The sequence below is a fragment of the Orussus abietinus genome, unplaced genomic scaffold (genome assembly GCF_000612105.2).
Source record: "Orussus abietinus isolate OABI.00-Male unplaced genomic scaffold, Oabi_2.0 scaffold91, whole genome shotgun sequence".
In the NCBI taxonomy this organism is placed as follows: domain Eukaryota; kingdom Metazoa; phylum Arthropoda; class Insecta; order Hymenoptera; family Orussidae; genus Orussus; species Orussus abietinus.
In genome coordinates this window covers 238,186-265,824 of record NW_019394308.1, presented here as the reverse complement: position 1 = coordinate 265,824, position 27,639 = coordinate 238,186, and the positions used below count along the sequence as shown (strand labels likewise).

At 39.1% G+C, this 27,639-nt stretch overlaps 2 protein-coding genes across 3 annotated transcripts in view; one reads left to right on the top strand and one right to left on the bottom strand.

Annotated features, from left to right (window-relative positions):
* Positions 1 to 3,090: 3,090 nt before the first annotated feature.
* LOC105694163 overlaps positions 3,091 to 27,639 on the bottom strand; it is a 42,721-nt gene continuing 18,172 nt past the window's right edge. For both annotated transcript variants that reach the window (XM_012414566.1, XM_012414568.2), the window contains one exon: positions 3,091 to 3,598. In XM_012414566.1, the coding sequence (XP_012269989.1) occupies positions 3,318 to 3,598 (281 nt within the window). In that variant the 3' untranslated portion in view covers positions 3,091 to 3,317. The remainder of the gene's footprint in view (positions 3,599 to 27,639) is intronic.
* On the top strand, positions 5,288 to 27,314 carry LOC105694162 (Na(+)/H(+) exchange regulatory cofactor NHE-RF1). Its single transcript, XM_012414565.1, has 2 exons — positions 5,288 to 6,630; positions 26,240 to 27,314. Exons 1-2 carry the CDS (start codon positions 6,190 to 6,192, stop codon positions 26,567 to 26,569), a joined length of 771 nt encoding a protein of 256 aa, XP_012269988.1. The 5' UTR covers positions 5,288 to 6,189; the 3' UTR covers positions 26,570 to 27,314.

Sequence of the window (27,639 nt, the reverse complement as noted above, 5' to 3'; positions counted from 1 at the left end):
AGAAAAGTTATGCTACTTGAGCAGGAACTCGAGTTATGGCACATCGGACTGCACAATAACTATTAATTTAATAGGACCAGGACAAATCTTTGAATAGTGTAATATGGCTTCAGCAAATGTGTCGTATTAACCGCAATTTAAATTTACAATAGGTGTACTTTCTTTTTACGCATACGTTACTATGACCATAGGTGTAGTTCTCGGCTTATCATTGTTTTATTGTCCACGGGGCATGGAACGTGATTGCACAAGATGCTAGAATCGCAAAGAGCAATAACCCTTGGAATGAAAGGATATTTTTTTGGCACTAGGTAAGACCTCCGTGTAACCTTCATAATTGGACAATTTCTTCTCGTTTCCTATAACATTCTTTCCCATTTTAACGTGTATTCGTCTTATGGATTGGAATTCAACGGGAAGGAATACCGTTGCTTATGACCCTTGGTTTCCTATGGTCAAAGACCTGCGAAGAGTAATTCTTCCAAATGAATTATGCAACATTAGTAATCATGTCATGTTACTTCAATAAATGGCGTGGTTAGCTTCAGTTTAAGAGGATAAATTGATTTTGTTGAAAAAAAGACGAGGGAACAATTTTGAAGATGAAATTTTAAAGTAAACAAATTTGGTATAACTACACCGTGAAAAAATATTCATTGAGCCAAAGAAAATTTCTTTGAACAATAGCAAAGAAATATTTTATTAACTCACAGTATAATTTGTCATACTTTCACAGAAATGTTACATCCAATTTATTGAAATTTATTAAAGCCAAATAATTAGTAATTGAATCAACGAAATATTTCTTTGGTTCAATGACATTTTTCTTCGCAGTGTAGAATTGATATGGTAATTTTCTATTTCTCAGTATCATCGATCAATAGTGTTGCCATATTAGGGATTTTATCCCTAGATCGAGGTGGATTGGGGTGGAATCAAAGATAAAACCTCTTTTCTAGTGAAACGAATGAATTTGGAGTGATTAATGGGTTAACACGATACACTGAATGTCATTCAACCCCAATTTCCACATGATGTTTAAAAATCTATATTGACTAGGTAAAAAGCAAATACATCAGATATTTATGTGTACTTTTTTGCAAATAAGTAACAAATGGAAGTCAATTTTGGAGGAATTTAATTTATTCGCCTGGCAATACTGCGAACAAACGAGAAGATATCTGATTTCGGAAAGATGGTTCTTGGTTTCGAAATGAACGTTCCTTGCGTGCATTCAAAGTCAGGGTCGGAAATGCACGAGATAAGATACAGCGTTGAGTGTAATTGCTAATGCTTCGTTGTTCCAGGCATTTCGTAATCGCACACGGTACAACATGCCGCGACTGGTACGCGAATCGTCGTTCTATACACTTTTGCGTTCCGTCCACGTTTTGTGTACAGGGAGATTCAGGGTCGTTGGCGATGGTCTGACGCGATCTGCACAATTACGCGAATAATGCGATTTCCGACCATCGCATAGGATCCCTGATGTATTTGGTTTTCATTTCAGATACCATGTCTCATGTAACGATATCCTTGTTTCTTCGACACGCGACATCATTACATCAACGCGGTTGTACTGCTACCATCAAACCCGAAAAGAAGATAAAATACGACCTCGGGTATGTTTCTTTATCGGGAACATTACTTACGTATTTTGATAAGGAAGATCTTGCAATACAAACAATATCGCTGAAATTAACGTTGCCTTCATTTTTCAGTGGATAATCTCAATTGAGAGAGATTAGTGTTAAATACACTAAGTAGTATATGGAGATTTGGAAATTTCCCCGATCTAGGGTCAAGAGCGCTTCTTTCGTAAAACGTTGCAATAAAAAATTATTCACTGCTATTGTGTTTGCTTGAATTTATCACGTTGAAAACATCACATTCTGCATAATATGTGCTGATTACCTTTGCACGTTACGTGCCTTAATTGAAAAATTAAAACCATTTTAGGTTTTTTGTATTGATTGGAAGTGTTTGGTCAGGCAGAATCGGAGTTCCGCAATTTTCCGCTAGTGGCACTAGCTTCGTTAGATCAGCGAAAATCCGAGATCCTTGGATTCCGATTCTGGGGCCACTTTTTATGATGTGATGTCGACCATAAGCATTACGTATCCTTACATTACTTCGTAATAAAACATCACCACTACGAGGTGCGGAATCGGCGTTAGTCCCTAAAAGGATATAATATATCAACAACTGCAGAAAGAAAGACTAAATTTGCAAATTGTAAATTTACAAATTATAGAGTAACTTTCATTCTTTCCGCAGTCGTATATCATATCCCTTTAGAGACAGGCGCCTATGTCACAGCTCGTAGTAATATTTAGCCCTATTTTTCTCCCTGCAAACTAACGAACAACTGCAATTTTTACTAATTCATGCAATAACGTGAAACAACTTTTCATAAGAGCGGGTATGTGTTAGGTGTTTTGTCAGTTTCCGACGAGGTGCTTGTTACATTGTCGAGAAACGAGACAATTAAAGTCGCCTAAGGAGCTAAACGCTAAGGCGTTCTCCGCGCCAGGCGAGGCAGTGAATTTAATTACCTCATAAAACAATATTGCGGCACGCTGTACGCAAGATCCCGTCGACGGTATGTACAATGGGGCTACAAAGAAAGGGAAACTTCTTGCCGTGCGATACACCGATGCTCTCTTTGCTTCGTCTTTCTTCCAGTACGTTTCTTAGCTAGTTGTGTCGCGCCATTGTTCTTCGCATTCGGGCATTTACCACCGTGACGATAAGTTATCGCACGGCTTGAAGTTCTAACCCGAGGTCGCAATTGTTCGATAATTAATATCGACGTAGCAGTTCCTCGAGGCAGCCGCGACTAGTCGCCTAACAACCTTAGTAGCACAAAATATTTGTTCTATATTTTCTATATATTTAACGAATATCGTACATCTNGAATAGTCGTGAAGTAAAAAATCTTTTCTTTATTTTATGTTCATAAATTAAAAAATATAATTTCTATACATGTTTATAAATTATTGAAACTAAATATGTCATTAAGATTTTCAACAAATATTTCAGATATCTTCGAATGAGATCTACAAGAAATCTTAAAAAATCTGTCGCTTGAGATATTTAGCAAAGATTACAAACAAATATTTAGGAATTGTTCTATGCTAATAGGGAACTCATGAGATCCCCTTAAGATAGCTTAAATACGTATCAAGGTATCGCATCCGTATTACACATCGACAACGCAACGTAATTAAAATCTACCTTGTCGTCACAATAAAACGATTAATTTATATTCATGAATATTCCTCATTTCAGATATGACCACGACTGATAAAGCATGCTTAGATGCCTTCTCCTTCCCCGAAGAATATCTTCGGATTCTGGGAAAGATTTCCCCGCAATAAGAGATTACCTTCGGTCGTGTCACAGGAGCGATTCCGTGTAAACAATGGCGCAGAGTATCTTTCCGCTAATGTTTCGTTCGTGTCTTCCCTTAATCTCGTATCCCTTATCACGAAACCAAGGTCTGTCGGTGATTCTGGTCTCCATGGGATGTCGACGACCGGTCGAAAAGTAGGTACTGCTCCGGGGAAAAGCGCAGGGGACACGTGGCAGTCGTCTCCTACAAAACGAAACGGGTTTCGAATTCTAATGCCCTGCCGGGAGAGAAAGAATGAGGGAGAGAGCGAGAGCTGGTGAGACTTCCAGAGATAGATATAAAAAGAGTGCCAGAAGGAGCGCGCAATGCAGCTGCTTCCCGGCGATCCCATTGCAGGGTGTGCAACCACCTGTTGGACGCATGCGCAGGTACATCGACGGCCAATAATGGCCGCGCACCCGAAATGCGCCCTCGCGATATCACAGCGCGCGATAATCGAGTAAAGTGGCCGTGACTGATTGTGAGTCATCGAATCGAGGAAAAGGCAATTGTTTTTAACAGGTGTCGGAATCTCGACTTCTCGCTTTCTCTCTCGCACCCAAGGCGGAGAAGATCTCTCCTTTCTCTCTCTCGGATCGGTTCTTGATATTTCCTAACAGGCGGCGCCACCGTCGCTGATTCCTATTCTCTGTCTTCCTCTTTCTCACGTTCTCCCCGCTCTTTCTTTCTCAATCCCACCTCACGCGCTTCTCGGATTCTGGCGGTGCTGCAGCTACCTGCATCCTGTCCCCTTCGTAGTAAAGTAATGACTTTACGGCCCTATTCCGTTCCCCGTTTCCACGAACCAGATTTCGGTTCCCAAGTAACTTATTTTAATTCCTGTATATATATATTTTTTTAATCAGCTGTTTTGTGCAGTTTCTGGGTTGGGATTCAACCTTCGAGAAGTTCTCGCTCACGCCGCTCGGTGGCGCTTAAAGGCTCTTAGGAATAATTTCGCGCAGATTTAAATAAATTTACTTGTTTCATATAATCGTGTTAATTCGTTTCTTTTTATATATTTAATTGGCCTGTATCGAGGATCTATAAAGTAGACGTTTCAATATTAAACGTGTTTCTTTTAATCGTTTAGAAGATGTACGAGGAGACTGAACATTTGTGAAATGTCAAAAAGTCATTGTTAAATAGTCTGGATAAGTAACTATAAACTACATACTATGAACTGCTGGACCTAGAAAATTAAAATTTTTTCGGAAAGACTTCCCCTCGACACGTAAGCAACTACTAAGACGAGATTTTTCCAAATCTGATATCTAAGGAGATAAAAAAGGGGATTGACAATTTAGGTATTTTCGAAAACGGCTAAATCTAGAAGCACGAAATTTGTCAAAAAAGTCTCTTTGTTGAAATCTAATTGATACGTGTAAGACGAAATTTCCAGTTCCACTTTTTAAAGGAATAAAATTAGTGGTAGACAATCTAAATAGTATCCGTGTATCTGAATCCCGCAATTAATTAATAATACTCGAAACAACAACGATGCATTGAAAAGTCCTGGGCAACCAAACAGGTGTCCAAACGTATCCTATCTAAGGTTCGCGCAACCGCCACTAGGCGTCACAATATTCCAGTATTCATATCGGCAGAATTTTCCCTCCATTTGCTAAAACGCAAGATAAAGAGATCGCAAACACATGTTTTTAGGGGAGAATCTCCTTAAACTTGGGTTATTTCCTAAAATTTAGTTCCAGGTAGTCGTAGAATTCGATGTGGTTCGGGAAAAGTCGTTAACGGACCCAGCGCGTTCGGCCAGGTGTCATGGCGGCCGGCGAAGTTTCAAGGTGGCCCCGCGGTTCGCGCACCTGCCGCGTGGCGGCGCATCGGTCCCACTCCTTTTCCGCGAGCGTGTCGGGCGCGCCGGCGCCGGACCGGCCAGAGTCGGCGGCAGAGCCTCGCCACGGAGTCCACGCGGTGTTCGTCGTGCTTCTCGCGTCCCGTGTCGCGGAGCAGATAGTACAATAGACCGGGCCCGACCGTCCGTCCTCCAGCTCTCCGGTGCCCATTCCGTCCAGGAGTTGGATTTCCAAGAGAAGCCGTAAGAATTTATTCGAGATATCTCCCGAGGACCTCCCGAGGACTCGGTAGGATCTCGCGGTCGCCGGCTGGCAGCGGATCGGCGGCGAGAGCTGCGCGCGCACCCGCCGGGCCACCTTAGGGCCTGTTTTGAGCGCCGGACCTCCAGGGGAGCTTCGATCCGCGATCTCCCGATTCGCACCTCGGCGAGTGGAAAAATCCCCACGAATCCGCCGGACCACGTTACGGAGCCGCACATCGCGGGATTGGAACCTCACGGCCATTGAATAATTTGACGGATCTCGTCCCAGGATCACGGCGCAAAAAATTTCGAATAAAATCCACCGAGAAACGCCGAGGGTTAATCGACATCACCAAGGACGTCCAGAGTGACCTGCGACCCTTGACCCGTGTTCAAAGGACTCCACGGAAGTGTATAAATACTTGAGACCGCCCGAGATAAGGAGCCGTGATTTTCAAGAGCTACTCACCTTAAAGTACCTAGAAACGTCCAGAACTATCCGGCGCGTTCTGACCACTTATAATTAAGTTTCAGCTGGATCTGAAACGCAAGACTCTTAGAGTCCGTCTCCAAAATCATCGGAACGATTACGATCTAGGTCCATCCGAGTCAAGACTGCTTGGAAGTTTTAACACCTCCAGGGGTCAGCGGTACCGATTTCGAAATCCAAGGTGGTCTGCCGTGTCCACGTCCTAGGACCACCCAAGCGCTTTAGGGTTTGTCCTCAACCCAGTCCACGATGTCCTCCTTGAAGGGCGATCGCGTGCCTTCTGCGCGGCTCTGTCATATCGTCAAATGGGACGACTTCGACGGGTACGGGTTCAACCTGCACGCCGAGAAGGGGAAGAACGGGCAGTTCAGCGGCCAGTTTATCGGCAAGGTGGACGAGGGCTCGCCTAGCCAGGCCGCGGGCCTCAAGCAGGGCGATCGCATCGTCGAGGTTAACGAGATCAACATCGCTAACGAGACCCACAAGCAGGTCGTCGAGCGCATCAAAGCCTTCCCCACGGAAACGAAGCTCCTTGTCGTCGACCAAGAGGCCGACGAGTACTTCAAGGCGAACAATATCGTCATCCGCGGCAGCATGGCCAACGTTAAGGTGATCAAGACCCCCGAGAGGGACCCCGCCACCGTCGAGATGGAGGCCCGCGAAGAGGCCAGCATCGGTTCTGCCGACGAGGTAATTATCGACGGAGCGGGTGAAGGACCCTGATACGATGAAATTACTAATGGCACGATACCGGCCCGATAACCTGATTACTCCTGTACAATAGTGTACAAAGACCGATCGCGCACGCAGGAAAAATATTCGGTTGAATTGATACGTGCTTTCTTTATTCAACCACGAAGTATCTCTAGTACCACAAAATATTTGTCCTATATTTTCTATATATTTAACGAATATCGTACATTTTGTAAATATTTATCAGACATTTGAAATATTTGCAAAACGTTTACTTTAGAATATTATCTCTATAATATTTATATAATATTAGCTCCATGTGTTTTCATAATATTTTTCTACCAGATATACAAAACATTTCGTTTCATTTTAATACAAGTATTTTTTAAATATTATCTGCCGAATACATTATAAACGTTTTAAAAATATTTAAAATCAAAATCACACGTTTTGCTCCCATAATGAAATAGCGGAACGAAAATATTAGAAAAATTTCTCGTGTTTTTTGATACCAAATGAAGTGTCCGATAATAGTCGTGAAGTAAAAAATGTATTTTTATTATGTTAATAAGTTAAAAAATATAATTTCTCTATATGTTTATAAATTATTGAAACTAAATATGTCATTGAGATTTTCAACAAATATTTCAGATATCTTCGAATGAAATCTACAAGAAATCTTAAAAAATCTGTCGCTTGAGATATTTAGCAAAGATTACAAAGAAATATTTAGAAATTATTTTATGCTACCAGGGACGGTTGTATGGACGACCTCGTACTTGATTCGCGTGACAAAATTATTCGATCATTAATTTTCAAGTGATTATATCGAATATCGTGGTAGAGCCCAATAAATGTTCCTTGGGGTATTTAATAAAAGGATTTTAACAAAACGCTCTTGGGGCATGCGAGTTTGATCGGGTGTACTAAAATTTGACCCTCTCGATCGAAATGTTTCTTTTTTTATTTTTAGTTGATGCAAATGCAGTTTAATCGATTATGTTCAATGAAAGCATTTTTTTCTTCTGCGTGCGTGGTTCCATGTCTCCAGCGATACTGCGTCGATGAACTGCTTGATGACGTTCTGTATCACTGCAATGGCAATATTTAGTTTACTGACCATGGTACTTTCTAAAATTGATAAAAGAATTTTAGCAAAACGCTCTTGGGGCATGCGAGTTTGATCGGGTGTACTAAAATTTGGCCCTCTCGATCGAAATGTTTCTTTTTTTTATTTTTAGTTGATGCAAATGCAGTTAAATGGATTATGTACAATGAAAGCATTTTTTTCTTCTGCGTGCGTGGTTCCATGTCTCTAGCGATACTGCGTCGATGAACTGCTTGATGACGTTCTGTATCACTGCAATGGCAATATTTAGTTTACTGACAATGGTATTTTCTAAAATTGATAAAAGAATTTTAACAAAACGCTCTTGGGGCATGCGAGTTTGATCGGGTGTACTAAAATTTGGCCCTCTCGATCGAAATGTTTCTTTTTTTATTTTTAGTTGATGCAAATGCAGTTAAATCGATTATGTTCAATGAAAGTATTTTTTTCTTCCGCGTGCGTGGTTCCATGTCTCCAGCGATATTGCTTGACGACGTTCTGTATCACTGCAGAGGGCGCGCGTGACGATGAAATGACAAACAGGAGCAAACTGTTGCATCGACCACGTGCGACCGTAGATTCTCGTAACCGGGAGGTTAACGAGGGTCACACGTGACCACATACGCTCCAAAAGCTTGATCAGAATTAATCTCTTTGACATGGTAATTGTGGAGTAGACGGTGTGGAGAAAGGTAACGAGGTTGTGAAATTGGGGACCCCATATGTGGGGTTTGACGAATTAGTACGAGATGTTTTTACAGGTTTGCAAAATTTTCAAAGGGTTTAGTTCACGTAGGGTGGAAGTGTCTCCAAAGCTTGCCAGGTGGTAAATGCCAAAATTAAGAATATCCAATGTTCTGGCTCCATTTTTTTTTCCGCTTGGGGATTTCTGATCTTTAAAATAGGCGCCCTCGGTGGAGGGAAGCTTTTATCGTCGCTGAGAGTTTATGATTACTTAATTGGGATTTTCTAATGCCTTTTTCGTCGCAGAGGTTGCGCGTGTAAATGGAAATCCAGCGATTCTTAATCACCTGTGTAATTACGACTTTGTAAGTAGTCCGGACTTTCACTGTATTTTGAAACGTTTCCCGTGACTTACGTGTCCGCCGTTTCCAGATTCGAAACCGTGGGGACTGCTTAGAGGGCGTTTCAAAATGAGAGTGAAATTCCGACCGAGTTACCAAATCACCATCGTGACTGTTCGAGCATTCCTCGATCACCATTGGCTGGGAATTGTCGTTTGGTTTTACTCGGTTGGACTTTCCTTTTAACGAATTATATTAATCACGGCTGAACGTAAACTTCGTAAATTGCTAAGAAATGATTTTGAAACTCTCCCCGAAAATGTATACACTGGTTTTGTGCTAGATTGTCATATATCTTAGAATGTGCGCAAGACACGCGGCAAGGACGGAATTTAAATCGTTCGGTGTAACGTCATAATCGTTAATTGCAGAAACGGCGACATTAATCGTCGATGAATTATCCAACGTTCAATTGCGCGGGGGAAATGTAACCGTAATTGTTTTACTACGCCTACGGGTACATAATTACGGTGTTTGATCAAGATGTGCGAGTGGGAAGAAATGTACGAGCTGTTAAAAATACTATATCTTTCTATTAGGACTTGCAACTAGTAAGTTATCGGACTGTTAGGATGTAAACCCAGAAAACGGGTGTTGTTCTGTATTATTCCTTAACGTCCTAGAGTCTCGACTTTGATCCAATTTAGGACCTTCAATTGTAAGACAAATGGTTTTTGAGATATTATAAAGAAGGGTACCTTCTATGTAATCGAGATCCGATTTTAAATCTTAAGCGTAGTACATATTGTTATTTCACCTACTTTTAAACCACAAGTAGAACTCAATTTGTATTAAGTAGAACGTACAAGCACGAAAGTCGGACTTAAAGAGTGAAATTGAATCAAAAGAGGGCTTACCTAGGTTACGCAAGTTCAAAGTAGAGTAACATTTAAATTCAGTTTGTTTTAACATTAACTTGATCACTTAATACGGGGAATCGTACAAATTTCGAAAGCCCTTCCTGGGAATTTTTCACAAGTTGTTAATATTCTTCTAGAGCTGGATCCATTACCGGGGAAATTAACGCGTCGATTGAGAGATCAAACCTGACTTGAAGGGTAAAATAGGGCTTACTTAGGTTACGCAAGTTCAAAGTAGAGTAAAATTTCAATTCAGACTGTTTCAACATTAACTTGATCACTCAATACGGAGAATCGTAAAAATTTCGAAAGCCCTTCCTGGGAATTTTTCACAATTGGTAGGGGAATTTTTAAAAATATTTTGCAAGTAATCCTGGACCTTGAAGTTCAGTAACACTCGTTGTTAACATTTTTCTAGAGCCGGATCCATTACCGGGCAAATTAACACGTCGATTGAGAGCTCAAACCTGACTTAAAGGGTGAAATAGGACTTAAAGAGTGAAATAGGATCAAAATAGGGCTTACCTAGGTTACGCAAGTTCAAAGTATAATAAAATATCAATTCAGTCTGTTTCAACATTAACTTGAGCACTTAATACGGAGAATCGTAAAAATTTCGAAGCTCTTAATCGAATTTTTCACAATTTGCAGGGGAATTTTGCAAAATATTTTGCAAGTAATCCTGGACCTTGAAGTTCAGTAACACTCGTTGTTAATATTCTTCTAGAGCCGGATCCATTACCGGGGAAATTAACGCGTCGATTGAGAGCTCAAACCTGATCTTCCCCCTAATATTACGGCCTCGAGATGCTGCAGAACTGAACATCTGGCCTTGGGTTGGAATCTTCCATTGGCGAATTTTCTTTTTGTGGTTCGTTTTTACCAACTCACAGGGTCCCAACGAGCCGTTCATCGGTCTAAGCTTTCCGCCATTTAGCGGTGAATTAGAAAACGCTGTATATAGGTTGTACAGGAATGCCTTGAAGAACCCAACGTTGTGACACTATCAAACATTCGACACCAATTTGTACCCTAAAAAGGGATCGTACCGTAAACCAGTAATTATGGTATTGCGAACGAATTACTAAACATCCCAGCTCAGGAGCAGAGCTGTACCCTGTTAAAAGATATTATAATTGAATAACATTTTTTGTCAACTTTATTCAGACATGGCACGCCAACTTAATCCCATTTCATGTGTACATTTCATAAGTATATTAATTTTCCTATTTATTTAAATTATTAGTTCATTTAGAGACACGTGATAAACGTATACTAATTCACTTTGAGACATCGAGTTTATAATCTTACCGCGACCTTATCTACCGGAGGTGTACTAAAAGTGTAATAATTACATGAACATTTTAACAGGGTAAACGACCGTTCCCTTAAAATACCTTCAGTGCTCACACGTCAACTCTAATTACCGAGTAAAAGCGTAATCACAAAAGTGTAGCCGTATAAATCGTAAGAAGAGAAATTCCAGGGTAATGGTACCTTGGCAGTCTAATTACTCGGCTTACAAAGCATCGGGGGTCGCGTAATTGTCAAGCTACCGATTCGTAGATTCCTCGATAAAGTCAATTGTGCCCATAATTATGAAAGTGGTCTAAGTCAAAATTGAAAGAAAAATGAGTTTATCAGTTATTTCACGCCACGTTATTTCAAACTAAATTAATTCAATGTAATTTCGAAAGAAAAAAATATATGACTTAGACCACTTTCATAATTATGGGCACAATTGTCGGACTGTCTAGAGTGACTCGATCGGTGCCTAAAGCTACGACCGGTGGAAAATAGTGTCAGCCAGTCTTAAGATTTGTCACGCTTCGACATTTACGGGTGAAGGACGTCTCGAGGAAAACCTATCTCGCGGCTCTCGGTGGTTTTCTCGACTCCTTGGACAGGGGAATCGACGTTTAAACGAACCGCCGGTAATTTTCCGTCCGATTCCGAAATCCCGACACCCCGTGAAAGAACTATTTATTGCTTGCCAATTCCCGTCAATGTACGTTGACTGGCGCGAAGCGTTTTGAGAGCTTTCCACTTAGTTATCCGCGAGGTTGGGAGCGAGGACGTGCAGATAAAAAAAAAGAAAAAGAAAAATGATTTATTAACACTATTGAATGCGCGGCGTATCGTTCGGTGGCCTTCGCCGATGAACGTTGGAATTTTGTTATTGCAAAATGCCCCCGATCTTGCCTCCGCTCTCTGGTGAATTATCACTCGACAAGATATTTAATTCTAGTGATCGCCGTAGAGGCAGTACCGCTTTCCAGAGATTTTTAACAAAGCATGGAAACGGGAAATTGATCCGTCTTTGTCATCTACCGGATGGATAAAATTACTATATCTGATAGAGTGTCTATTTACTATTCAATTATTCCCCTTGTCACGGTAGATTTTATCCGGATCTTTGTCGATGGGATATCGTAGTAACGTTTAATTGCGATATTTTTGTAGTAAATTTAGAAAAAATCCGTTGCAGGCTTGTCACGGTATCAAGAATAATTGTATGCCTATCATTCGTTATATAATTATACAAATCCGGTTGAGAGTGAGTCATAATGCGTTGCAAGGTTGCGACACGTTAACGAGTATTTTTCTTTATCCTTTAAGTACTTTTTTGTTGCATGCGAATCTTGTGAATGGTTTCGTGATTCTTATTCTCGATGATTTCATCCACATTGTTACTCTCGGGGGAAAACCTGGCAGAGAGACCTGCAGGAATTTTTCTGTGAGGATCTTTGATTGAATACATTTCTCGGCGGGTCATTTATCAATTGAGTGGACTTAATCGCACTAATCTAACGAGAGGATAAAATCGTTCATTAAAATGGTTTTCGATCGTGAAACCCACCACGGGTTTTCCTTTTATTCTCCCACCTTGAAACGAAATCTTACGGTTTAATAAGAATGGATGACGCTGTTCCTTCTAAAAGCAAATCTCTGATATGTAAATATTGTATATATATGTGCCCATAATTATGTAAGTGGTCTAAGTCATATATTTTTTGTTTCGAAATTACATTGAATTAATTTCGTTTGAAATAATATGGCGTGAAGTGACTGATAAACTCATTTTTTTTTTAATTTTGACTTAGACCACTTTCATAATTATGGGCACATATATATATATATATACATGTTTTGAATTTATTCTTGGAAACTGGACAAATTTAATTTGAACTCTCCATAAATAAATTTCTTGTCAAGCTGAGAGAAAAAAGTGATATAACGTGAAATTAACAAGTTTCAACCTTCCGATATAAATTAACAATTAATTCAAAATTTATACATCAACTTCTTGGTGACAAAAAATTGTGCAACGATAAGGTCCTACATCAGGAGACAATGCAGATAGATGCATATGTGATGCGAAGTTACATGGCGTTATAAAGGATTAACTATAAAGCTTTGTTGTCTGTTCGGTTCTAAAAAAATTGACGCGTACAATCAGTTGATGAATATTTATAGTTTTAAAAAATTGGAGGTCGTTAGGACGTATCGTTGAACTATTTTCATTCCTGATGATTTCATCCACGTGTTACCACGATGAGGAAAAACTTGGCGAAAAAGCTCTGAAGCATCTCATGTGAGAAGTCACGAGTGAGCGAATCCGCTTCTGACGGGTCTTAACAAAGTAAGGAAATCAGAAATTGATTTGCCTGTTTAATGCATCAATCGGGCTTAGGACTTAGGTAATTGCTGCAATCCAACAGGATGCCTATTACAATTGTTTCCCATTCCCATTCTCACAGCTGACTTCCCATCTGCATGTCCATCTTTAGTTAAATTAACTTGCTTCAGCAAGCACGCCTCGATTTGCATAGTCAATCGCCTTTAAAATACTTTTATACAAATAAAATAAATAAAATCGACACATATACAGGCTCATAAAGAATAAGTACTCTTCGCTGTTGACTTGGGACACTGCGATTTTGTAATCATAACAGGAAAATTTTTAAGGAAAAGGATAAACGCTGTTCTGAGAAGTCCTGATTGTCTGACAATGAATTTTTAGTTGATTATAAGGAAGTAAGGAGGCAACTAATCGATTTGTCTGTTTCATCATAAATCGGAGAAGCGTAATTTCAACGATCTAACTGGAGGTAATTGCGTTTATCTTCCGTGATCTTTTGCGAGGAATTATCTTTCTAGCTTAAAGTAAAATTGAACTTTAAATTGTTTCTATGGAATTGTACGATTAGTACGCGATTAGAGAAGCTTTGTTGAATAAAACGCAAATTCCGAAGCAGGTAAGACAATATTAATCATGACTACGAAACAAGTACCTATCATTTGAATCTGCTCATGGTATTGTTTTTTGAAAGGTGATCTAGAATGATCAAGAAACAGCAAATATGAGCCGTTCTCGGTACGCAATTATGGTTTTTCCTCTTCAGTTTTTGTATTCACAACGGGATATCGTGTACATATTATAAGTACATATACTTAAGCTTAACTGCAATACCAATGATTGTTCTTTTTTGTTACCGAGATGATTATTTTCCTAGAATTTCAGACCGTGAATGCTCGGTCTCTGAATCACGGATTTTAGTAACGCAGTCATCAAAGAGAGACGAGTGACAAACCATTATTAGCAATCAATAGCTGTTAATATTAGCAGTAGCAAATAATGTAAATGTTAGCAATTGCAAGCAAAAGGGGAGTTAAAAGCTGTCTAAGATTGCCAGGAAGATAAATTTTTTTGAGATTCGCTTATCGAAGAGGACACTTTTCTCTTCGCGCGACAAACGGTACGATATGAATTACATGTTCTCATTGTTTCAAGAGAGACCAATTCGATGATTAACTCCGTTTCATTGTTCACTCCTCGAGGTACGTTCCATCTAGTCTAGACATTCAACAGGATTTTAACAATCTCTGGTGTCTCATTCGGGGACACAAACGTCCTTCCGTTTGGTGGGTTCCTATCTAATCACGGCAATGATAGGCCTTCGAGCTCGACGAATGGTCGACGTTTTGCTGCAATCTTATCAGATAAGGAATAATACGTGCGCGCAGCTCATTGTTGGCTCCTCTTCGTTCTATCGGACGATCGAGGGTCCTATTACGCGGGGTGATAGATATCTCCATTGGCCCCGCTAATGATAGGATTCTTTCTTTCACGAAATCAGTTGCCTTTCTCACTTATATGTATGATCTATCCTCACTTGTACCGGCTGCCTGGTAACTCGCAGTAATCCCTGAAATTAGTGGAAGATGAGAATTTGAAGTCGAAATTTTCTCTTTAACTTTTCCCTCAAGTGTTTCTTTACCGAGATATTAATTATAAAATAAATGGTCAATCGCGGGTGTGAAATTCAAACGGGTCGTTTAGGCCCTTTAATCGTTAATAAATCGGTAAATAATCAGCTGAGAGGAAATAATAAGACGTATAGTTCGTTTTCTTTTTCATTCACAGAGTTCGCCTTATTTTTTGCTCTCAGTACTAGGGAGCCCCCTTAAGGTGAAGTGAAATCCCTCTCAAATCAGTCGATTAGGTGAAGTGAAATCCCTCTCAAATCAGTCGATTAGACTATAGAAATAATAAGACACTTTTTTTTAAGAGTATTGGATCGAACTGTCTCAAACTTTGACACATGAGTCGCGAGCATCTAAGAATTATCATGACATTTTTAAAACTTGGATCTTTTTACAAATTGTTCTAACTTAACCCAGACCAGAAACAAAATGGCGTCGAGCACTCATATTTCGATCAATATACAATTATTGGAGGCTCTAACATGAGAAACGAAAGTGTCAGGACAATTGTACGACAATCTAGAACACTCTGATAATCGATAAATTAGCATTTGAACGGGATAAAGGTAAAAAAAAGTGTGTTCTGCGCTTCCATGCTAAAACGATGGTAATATCACGTCTCGGAGTGAAAATTTAGTTGACACGGAAATCACAGATGACACAGGGTGTCCCTCTGCAACCAATCAGAGCCTCAGAAAACATGAATCCAGAGGACTTCTGGAGTTTTATTTCGATTTCTTTATAATTATTGTACGAAAACGACAGGTGGAGTGTGCCATTTAGTGCAATACCCAATATAATTCGACACAGCTGTCGATATAAAAACAAACGTCGGCAGCATAGATATTTAGAAAAATCTTTTTTACCGACGTCGATCAAGTTCCTAGACGTGTTTTACTTTACTTTAACATTAGAGCTACTAAACCCAGTTAAAATGACTGGTTTCAGATGGCCCCCCACGGCAAAAAAAAAAAAAAACGGCCGATAGTTCTAATGTTATAGGAAACCATGTATGAGTAAATCGTGTAGAGATCCAGGGGTACGTTTATATGTACATTTATGATATCCATGACAGGAATGGCGGTAAAGCGGCGTTCCTTTCGCCGAGATTGACAGTGAAACCATCGCGATGGTCTCGCTCTTCGGCCCATTTCCTCCTTTCCCCGGATGAGGCTTCCTCGTTGTATCTATACCTGCGTGCTCGCATCGAGGAAAAATATCTACGATATAGGCGATAGTTGTACTTAACAATTGATTCCGTTACCAGTCGGAACAAATTGTAGCTTTGCAAACCGTAGTTGAACGTCATATCCTTTTTAGGGACTATGTAACCTATTTCCCAGCTCGTGTGGTAACGTTTAATACCATTTTTTCTCAATGTCCTCGTCGTCTCGAGCACGGTACTCTTTTTTTCTCAATGCATTCCTCCTCTCGCGCACTCGAATCACGCGATTACGTACGCGGATCCATCCGAGGATTTCCACGATAGCGGCCATTAGACTTCCGCGGCTTACGCAAATTCGACGAGGCTACTTACGCTACTTACTCGCCATGGCATACGTAACTAGTAGATTGCACCTTACGTGCACCTCCTCTGGCATCCGATGTCTTTTTCCGCTAGCCGGAAACGGATAAACGTAGCAGGATACCAAGACTGATTTACCGTATGGTTACCTCCACGTCTAAGAACTGGAAAAAGGATTCAAAGCTGTGCATCTTTTGAAGTTCCTTTAAAGTGCATCCTTTTCAGGGTGAATGCATCATGGGTTTTTATTATGCCAAACATGGGTTTACAAGTTTTAACTGAGAAAGAAATATTTATCAAATTGATATGCAGAAGTTGGCGATAAGTGCTCGGTACCGTTCGCGCACGTTTTTTAGGTGTAATTCCCGCGAAATTCTGGGGGATTTTTTGAAACGGTACCGGGTAGATGTACCATTTTTTATGGACACTTTGGCATAACTGGTTAAATTCGTTTCGCAAGTCTACGTGTCTTGCGAAATATACTGTGCATCTTTTGAAGTTCCTTTAAAGTGCATCCTTCTTTGGGTGAATGCATCATGGGATTTAATTATGCCAAACATGGGTTTACAAGTTCTTTTAATTGAGAATGAAATATTTATCAAATCGATATGCAGAAGTTTGGCGATAAGTGCTCGGTACCGTTTGCGCACGTTTTTTAGGTGTACTTCCCGCGAAATTCTGGGGGATTTTTTGAAACGGTACCGGATAGATGTACCATTTTTTATGAAAACTTTAATAAAACTGGTCAAATTCGTTTCGCAAGACTGCGTTTTTTGCGAAATATACTGTATATCTTTTGAAGTTCTTGTAAAGTGCATCCTTTTCTGGGTGAATGCATCATGGGATTTAATTATGCCAAACATGGGTTTACAAGTTCTTTTAATTGAGAATGAAATATTTATCAAATCGATATGCAGTAGTTTGGCGATAAGTGCTCGGTGCCGTTCGCGCACGTTTTTTAGGTGTAATTCCCGCGAAATTCTGGGGGATTTTTTGAAACGGTACCGGATAGATGTACCATTTTTTATGGAAACTTTGGTATAACTGGTCAAATTAGTTTCGCAAGACATGTAACACGCCATGAGTATATCGAAGAGCACATTACGTATGATCTTCCGGGATTTAGTGAGGTTTGTTTCCGACGTCGAGTTCCGCATGCCGGAAACGCAGCAAGGTCTCTTCCCGCCCACGTGGGTGCGATGGCGTCTGTCTTGACACAGTCTGCCATGGGTTCGATTTGCATTGGGCCTAATTAATCTTGTAACAAAAATGTAACAACCGTATAAAATATTTGCACATATTCGTAGTAACTCCGTGGAAGAGGATATCAGAGGCTTTCTCGATTAGCGCGAAGTGAATCGCCTTAAGGTGATATGAAAGTGTGATATATATACGTATCAAGAAGTCAACACATTTATGAAACTTTTCTCCAGACTGGGTGCACCGAATTATCTGAAACTTTAACACGTGATTATGGACGCTCTAAAGAAGAACGCGCTGCTCGCGAAGTTTGATTTTTCGAAAAAAAAAAAAAATGTTGCATTTATCTCGGACACGAACCAAAAGAAGATACTTTCTTTTCGAGAAATGAAATTTCACGGGCAGCGGCGTTCTTTCTTAGAGCCTCCATAATCACATGTTAAAGTTTCAGATAATTCGGTGCACCCAGTTTGGAGGAAAGTTTTATATATATATATATTTTCACTTTTTGTTATGTATATATCACACTTTCATATAACCTTAATGGAGAGAAAGGTGTCGCGACTCGTTCGGGACGCCTGAATGCCACTTCCTGGAGGATCTTTTCTTGCCGGGTGAAGAAAAGGAGCACCGAAGAAAAGGAGCAGGTTAGGTTGGCGCATTCGGCCGGTCACGTTGGCCACCTTGAAACGAATTGCGTAACACCTGCGGCTTAGCCACGGGTAATCAACGAGTCACTCTAAGCCTCTCTCGTCGATTAATAATCGGTCCCCATTCACTCCGCCGGTATGGCAGTTTCCTGCCGCCGACTGGTTTACTATAGACGGAGGAGAGAGATTACGGAACGAATTCCTGCGCACGCGATGCAATCTTTGCTTGTACTTGTAACGTACCACTTGGTACGTACCGCGGTCGGAGACGCAGGAATCATTTCAGAGAGATCTACATCTTTTACTCACATTGACATATGAAAATCCAATACGTGTTGCAAGTCGTTTAACACTAGGTTTACGGGACACGTCAATTTGACGGAATTCAAACTTCAAAAAGAAATACCGCAAAAACCATAGCATTGATTTTAACCATTTTTGTATCGTAAATTAATCATTTCATCCAAAGAATTTGTACACACAATTATTTTTTCCTAAGCCTTCTTCTTATTAAAATCTGTATGTAGTATACCTATCTCTACGAAACCCGTCAAATTGACGGTCTAGCTAATTTCGTAAACAATCCATATATAGTTGCTTCGTTGCAGTGAGCGTAAGGCGAAGATGAGAGTGAAAGTTTGCATTGAAAGTGGAAAAATAGAAGGATCTTCGGATAGTGAAGAGGAAAACTTCTTGAAAGGGCGTCGTAGCAAGAAAAGGATGCGCATTCTTTCTAGTTCTGACTCCGAGGATGAGAGGACGAGCATTCCAATCATTTCCGTGATAATTTTGAAAAAAAGACTTCTTACTTATTAGTAATTTATTTAAACGTAAAGCCTAGGGTTGTTTAATACAGACTTAATTTGAATAAATCGATTTTTTAAAGAAAATGCGTGTTTTCGTTTACCCGTCAATTTGACGGGTGCTCGTAGAAACAGGTATATAAAAAACGCCCGTAAACCTAGTGTTAATAAAATGGAAATGGTAATTAATGTGTTTTTACTTTGAGGATATTTGATTTGCCAATTATCTTTAACCAGGTGGTCACGCATGTGTGATTCATAATACCTCTTTTGTGTGTCTTTGTAGTTAAGTGATCGGTACTTGTTTAATTGCACCTTCAACAAATTATGTGAAAATTGAAGAAAAGAGATGCGTTGTGGGGAAGTTAGCCAATCTTTAGAGATTCTATGACGGATGTAGAAATATGGGGAGAACAAATAGGGAGAAATGAGGAAGAAAGGAGCTTATTTAGCCACTTAAGTATGACAACAGGTATAGTTAAGCTTATGAGAGTATAAACGGTTCCTGATAGAGTGCCTGATGAGAAAGTTGATATGGGCTACGAGTCGTGTATTTGGATTATTGAAAAGCAAAGATGATAATATCCACCCTTACACGGAAATTGGATCATTCTGACCCAATATTATCATATCATAAATCTGCACTTTACAAATGCAATCTGGCACTTTACCATATTCTCATGTAGATGGTTGCGATTACTCGTAGTTGGAAAGAAAAAAAAAATGAATCTGTTTCTTGAAGGGAGATATATATATATATTTTTTGTGTACAATCATGATATGTTGACGTTGGACCATAATTACTCAATTTCCGTTTAAGGGTTAAATTTTAGGGTAGCTTGTTAATTACGGTAGATTATTTATTAGTTCCGCTGGGATTCAGTTACTATTTTTTGTATGGCAAGTGCTCCCAATATGTTGTATTAAATGTAAAGAACATTACTCACGAATTTAATACTGTGGTGTTTATGTTACACTGTTATGCAGAAAAGGGAGTGTACAGAAATAAATGTTGTTTACTTAACGTTTGGTGCTAAATGATAAATTAATCCGGTTATGCGAAGGTTGTGCGCAAGACTGGAATGGTTCACTGGTGGTAAAAGTTGAGCGAAAATGCGAAATTAAACTTTTTAATACTTCTGTACGGAGAACCGGAGTAACTGGTGTAATAAAACTAGAAAACGTTTTCGTACTCCACAATTCGCAACATGAGGGAGTTTCATATATGCTGGTTAATGCCACCATTAAGTGACTCATTACCATTACCTGACGAAAATATCGCTGCCACTGACACGAGTACTATAAACCAAATTTTCGCTATTAAATGGAACGGAAATTGCCTTCTCGGGTGAATTATGATGTTCATCGGTCACTCTTAATATTGTGCATATGACACGTGGAGAAATGTAGTAATGTGAATTATTTTTTTTCTTGTCTCGTTAAACAGTTTTACTGTAGCAGTTCAATGGTTCTCTGGAAAGGAAATATTTATTTTGCTTTGGCTCGTTAAAAACGCGTGTAAGTAATTTGAGAATACTTGAATGTCTGATATTTCAATTGTTCAATGATTAATGACAGAAGGAAAGAGAATCGTCCTTATTAAATATACAATTATTAATATGGTATAACATGAAGGGACCTGTGTGTTTATATTTCCTTCTTATTTTCAAACTCGGATTAAATTAGTTTAGAGGCTTGAATTTTTCAGATTTTCAAGGAGTTCTGGGGGATCCGTCAACGAAGGGCCTAACGGTCAGCAACAAGTGCACCATGATCTGTTTAAATAAATAACAAATATTAAGAGATAAATAAATCGAGGTTCCTTATCCACAGCTCCGCTGTGAGTTTTGTTGTTTGATCGTCCGTTATTTAAATCTCCCTAAACTCTTGCAGATCTTGTCGTCAAATTTTTTTGCGACAAAGTGTTAACTTCATCGAATTGAATGTCAAAGATTGTCTGAAATTACGTAAACCCTACGATAATTTCTCAAGGCTTATCATGAGATCGTACATTCAGACGATGGTACATTAAGTACGAGAATTGTTTCCAACATTATGCATTGAATTAAATATTCAAGGCTGTAGTTATTATTCAGATACCGTGCAGCATTCTTCGGCACGCATCTTTTTAATTACATAATTGGAGGGGCAGAAGTGAAAATGTGAAATGTCAACGATCTCACGTCGGGTTGTGCAACAGACGGCCTAGAATAGATGAGGACAATTGCGACCGTGTGAATTGCACATAGTTAAAAGAGCATGTGACTTGCAGGTGCTGTCCTGTAAGAAGGGAAATGAATTTTGCACAATTTCTGCCTCTTCGCGGCATTATTACCTAAAATAATTAAAATCTTGAAATACAGTAATTTATTACAAAATTAAAATCACGGTGACATATTTGCACAATTTCTTCTTCTAGGGGAAAAAAAACCAAATATCGTACACCTTGTCCCTTTTCACGGTGTTATTAATTAAAACAATGAAAACCTTAACATGCAACCATTTATTAAAAAGTCAAAGATATATCGGCATCATTTTGGCAAATTTCTTTTTCTAGAAAGGTGAATAGGTTCGATACAATTTCTCTCTTTTCATAAAGTTATTAGTTAAAACAATCAATACCTTAAAATGCAGCGATTTAAAAATCAATGATGTAATGACATGATTTCTGCATAATGTAAGAAATATTTTATCAATAGTGTTCGGTTTAATGCGACATATTGAACTGGCAGTAGGTGAGCGCAAGTACATGTTAAATGTTAATGACTTGTTAAGGCTATTCCGCAAGAGAATTTTTACATTCCTAAGAAATGCGCTCAAGTCTCTTACGTGGACGTACACGGTAATTATGCTCGCCTGGTTGTATTAAATCGAATGCCGTTATCTGTTAAGAGTTTCCTCGATTTGTCATTACCCGCATTACTGTGGAATGATCGAATAACGGAAATCCCCACCGAATCGCTATCAATTGCGTTTCCCCATTTAGGTATTACCCGCACGTTGCAATGAGATGTACGATATATACCGCAAGCCGGTAATACGGTTTATAGGTCGAGTTCGGCAAATCGAAACCAAGACGAGACATGATGTGACGATGCTAAATTGCAGTGCCGAAATTGTAGTTATCTATTTTCAAAATTCATCTCGAGCTCCAAGATTTGCATAGATAGACGCATTTCGGTTATCTTGATTTACCTATATCACGTCATATGAAATTGCACAGATGCACTCTACTTATAACAATTTTTTTAATTCCTTTCCATGGAAAAATTGCAATGCAACGGGAACAAAGTAAAAAAAAAATCATTTTGGCTATATCGCGTGTAAAGTTTAATTTCCATTTCGAACGGTAAGGAAAGTTGTCTCTCTAGATTTGCATAGATAGACGCATTTCGGTTATCTTGATTTACCTATATCACGTCATATGAAATTGCACAGATGCACTCTACTTGTAGCAATTTTTTTAATTCCTTTCCATGGAAAAATTTCAATGCAACGGAAACAAAGTAAAAAAAAAATCATTTCGGCTATATCGCGTGTAAAGTTTAATTATCATTTCGAGCGGTAAGGAAAGTTGTCTCTCTAGATTTGCATAGATCGATGCATTTCGGTTATCTTGACTCACCTATATCACGTCATATGAAATTGCACAGATGCACTCTACTTGTAGCAATTTTTTTAATTCCTTTCCATGAAAAAATTTCAAAGCAACCGAAACAAAGTAAAGAAAAATCATTTTGGCTATATCGCGTGTAAAGTTTAATTATCATTTCGAACGGTAAGGAAAGTTGTCTCTTTATTTACGTGTTCCTCGGAGATGAGTACTTCTCGAAGTTGTAAGGGTACAAGGTTAACAACTCAATTTGCACTCGCACACCTGACTAACGGAATGGAGTTTCTGGGCCATGGCCTAATGGCCGAATCTAAAAGGAAGAATTAAATAAGAAAAGGCGCGATCGGCCTTCATACGTGAGGAGCATCTTTGGCTCTCGATTGTTTCCTCACGTCTTCATGTCTTCATGTAGGTCACAGGTGCGATGGTATCTTTCCTTTGCGCTATTTCGTTTAACGATTGTCCCAACAACGACTGTAATTCATGTCAAAACGGCCCGTTTTCCTCTCTATCGATTTATTATATTTTAATAATTGAAAATTTGCATAACGACACATTCAGTATGCAGCGTCGTGTACATCTTGAGATATTCATTCAGGAAATCATGGATTTTAGTGCTCGAAATCACGTGGAAATTATTTGGAAATCGTTGCAAATCACCAAAACATTACCATCATTTTAAGGCTGATTGTCACTTGTTACTAACTCGCATTGTTGTTTATCACAGGAAATCAAAGACAATCGGTTCTCAAAGAAGGAAATCATTTTCACTGATTTTCGAGCCCCTCGGTACATCTCATTACTGACAAATCAAGTCTTCACCACAACAATTTGGCTTATACTCTTGATTCATTCTGGAATTTAATATCTGCAAGACAACATTCGGCATTTAAACAAATTCGCGGACAATTGTGTCAGTAATTATGAAAGTGGTCTAAGTCAAAAATCTAAAAAAATGAATTTATCCCATAATATTGCATACATTTATATTAAAATAATTTCAAGGTAGTTTATTATGAAAATATCGCAGATCACTTTCATGATTACGAGAACAATTAATAAGATCTTGTAAGATAAAAATTAAAAGTTGAGCCAGTTTCACTTCAATTTTATTATTTTTGTTAGAAACTTTTGCGGATAAACTGTAATAAGAATTTCAACGATCTTTCCTCATACGTCGGAGTTATACCATATTGCATGACTCTTTCACCGGAATTTTTACTGTCACTCTCTGTAACGCGATTAGAAAGTTGCTATACTGTTCACAAGGGTTATACTGTGCTAATAGCATAAACTAGTTTAACTGAAAAAATGAGCTTTCGCATGGGTTGGAGAGTCCACAAGAAAGAATTTCGTTGAGTGACTATATTTACTCTGTTTTGACAACTTTGCCACAATCACGCTGTCTACTTTTTTTTATCGCGCATTCGCATTTATCTGGAGCAACTCTGTTTACTAGAGTCTCGTATGAGGGAAGAAGATATACACGAAGCTCAGTTTGTCACACTTTACGACGCGTTGTATATTTTACGCGGGACAACTTTTTAACTCGGTTTCTGAGGTAGGGTCTTGTTTACTTCTTTAAGAAATATCTGATGGTTACTCTTTATTGTTACTTTTAATGCAACTTCCGTAGAGAATTTTCGTCACCTATATACCTTATAAATAATTAACATCGTGTAGTTAGGCACGCTGCTAAACACGCCATTTTGATTTTGAAGAAAAATTCGTTTACATGATAAACGGTTTAATGAAACGGTTTTGTGAAATGCTGGCCATGTGTAATTCGCATAACTAATAATTGGTAATATTCTAAGCTTGCAATGATGATGTATGACACATCATTAAGCAATGTAAGAGATTATAATATAATGTAAAATATGTTTCTGAGGTAGGGTCTCGTTTACTTCTTTAAGAAATATTTGATGGTCACTCTTCATTGTTACTTTTAATGCAACTTCCGTAGAGAATTTTCGTCAACTTTATACCTGATGAATAATTAACATCGTGTAGTTAGGCACGCTGCTAAACACGCCATTTTGATTTTGAAGAAAAATTCGTTTACATGAAAAACGGTTTAATGAAACGATTTTGTGAAATGCTGGCCATGCATAACTAATAATTGGTAATATTCTAAGCTTGCAATGATAATGTATGACAGATCATTAAGCAATGTAAGAGATTAGAATATAATGTAAAATAGCGAATTCATGGACAATTGGATAATCAATTGTAGAAATAAATGTAACTTTTAAGGCGTCGCGGAAAAACCATACACCTTCTGACGTATTGATCAAGGGGAAAGTTTTACATAATAATGTGGTATGAATATGCTACGTTTGTTCGGTCTACCCACGCATGTGCTTATGTACATGCGAAAGAATGTTGGAAGGCAGCTAATAACGTTGACAGGTTATTATGTGCCTCGAATGATCAGGGGACATCTCTTTACGTCATTTCATTTAACGAGCGATGACCCTTTAGCCTCAAACCGTGACAAGCATCGTCTTGGTCTTTTCTCTTTTCAAATATTTCCAACACTTAACTTCATTTCTTTCATCGTATAACTCAAGGGAAAAAAAGAAAAAAATAAATAAAAGTCGACATTTTCGACTGTTCCGTCACATTATTTGCGAACGTTACTTCAACCAGGTTTCCTAACGCAATAATTTGCGAAAATTTTGCGAATCCATTTAGTGTTCTTTCTCGGGACTGCGTTTTAACACCTTTCTGCTTTGACGAAATTTTTGCATAACCGAGCACAAAACAGTTTTTCAGATAAGTTAATCGGATACACGTGCCATTTTACTGCTCCTTTTTGTTTTGAAACCGCTGATTCTTTGCAAGCAGCTTCGACATTAGACAAGAGTGCAGCAGAATATACGTGTTCATAGATGTTCTTTCCACTCGCGACTTTGATCTTTTGTGCCTTTTTTGCGCCTTAGAGGAAAACCGGCGACCTCGGGGTTCGGAAAATCGTCATTACGTGTGCTCTCTTCTTACGCTATGGAATTGAATTATTACTGGTGGCTTTACTGCCCGGTTGGTGTTTGTCGTTTGAAGAAATATGGGTGTGAACAATTGCATTCCTCGTTTTGAGGACTCACTGTATCGGAAATCGGTTCCGATAAATACCTCGTTACTCCTTGCACGGTTATGCCTGAAAATTGCAGATATTGCCGGACGTTAACGTCAAACAATGATTAAAATAGTACCGTCTACGTAATCGCGCCTAAATATTTACGTATAATCGAAATGCTTAAATTACACTGCACTTTTTTTCTTAGAATGCATACAATAATTATTAAATTGTAAATTTCTTTCTCACCGCGCATACGTAGTCATTTTATTATTAGCGTATCTGCAAAGTAGGGCAGTTGTTCTTTTCAGAATGCGGAAAGAAATATGTTTAAATGATAATCTTTGTGTTATTATGTTTAAACGTTAATGTTATTGTTAGTACGTCTACAATATAGTGGAATTTTCCTTTTCAGAATGCACAGAAGTCGATCGGTTCAAACGATGGGTCGAGTGGAAGTATCGAAGGAAGCACCACGCTGTCAAACGAGGAGAGCTCCTTGACAGAGAAACCCAGGCAAAATGGCAACGATGACAGCCACGAACACGCTACCGGAAATGGAACCGGCAATTCCACCAGCAATATCGGCAGCAACACGACCAGCAATTCCACCGAACACAGGGGATTAAACTTGAAGATGACCGCGAAGGAATTGCGCGCGCAGTTGGCAGCGCGCAAGAAGTACGACCCGAAAAAGGAGTCCATTGGCTTCAAGGACAAGTTTGACATCGTACAAAAGCTCTAACCATCCGACGAGTCCGTGTACTCGTTACTTTCCAGTATTCTTCCCCAGTCAGCAAGATGCGAGCGAGTAACGAGAGCCGTCTCGTACCCTCTGGACGGACCGAGCAGCCATTTCTCGTCTTCCGGATATGTTTATCTAATTTACAGTAAATGTAAATCGAGATAATAGATTACAACCGACGAACTCGATCGCCACGATAAATGCGAAAAGACAGAGGAAGGGGGCAAGAGGCTTACTTCTTTTAGATTTTAACCCTTTGGCTACTAAGAGCGCCTGAAGGCGCCCGACGTTTGGTCCAATATTGCCTGCACGGTCGGACGAATTTCGCCCGTATGTCGAAACGGCTCCGTGTTCAAAGAGTTAATTCAGTACACGAGTGCAGAACTGCCGTTCGGCGAACGCGCATTCGCAATCCTGGGCGCGATAGATAAATTGTTAGTTTAATTACAAATAAGATTGCACTTTGTTTCCGACTCCACGTGGTCGGTTGAGCTTGTCATTAATTTCGTGCGCGGAAAATCCGAATTGATTTTTGCGAGTCGGAGTGTTCTGGTCGAATTTTAAATTTACATAAACAACGTGTTCCGATTCACTGTTATAAGAAAGTTTGCACTTAGGTACTGAATTGCTGTTCCGATACGTGCAATCGATTTATCTCTGAATGCGAAGTCGAATAGACAAGATCCAAAACTCGTGGTCGTCGATTGGTTTAAGAAAAAAAAAAAAAAGAAAAAAGGAAAAGAAACATGAACATCGTATTGAATCTTTTATTGTTATTATTCAATGTTACTCCCTAGTCGAAAGTAACGGATATAATGTATTTTCGAGATTTCTGCCCCTTGTAAATGGCACATACTTTTCCTGCAAGAGGAACACCGAAATCTCATTATTCCCTTCTTTTGCGAAAAATAATTCTTCTGCGCTACTTTACTTTGTTCAATTAGTCCTTAGTCCCTAGTTTCGTTACTAAGAGTTACATAAGAGAGCGTATAAGATGTGGAAAAAAAGGAAATGACGGAATGTATGCGAGGCATTCGTATCCGTTTATTCGATGAATTTCAATCGAGGGA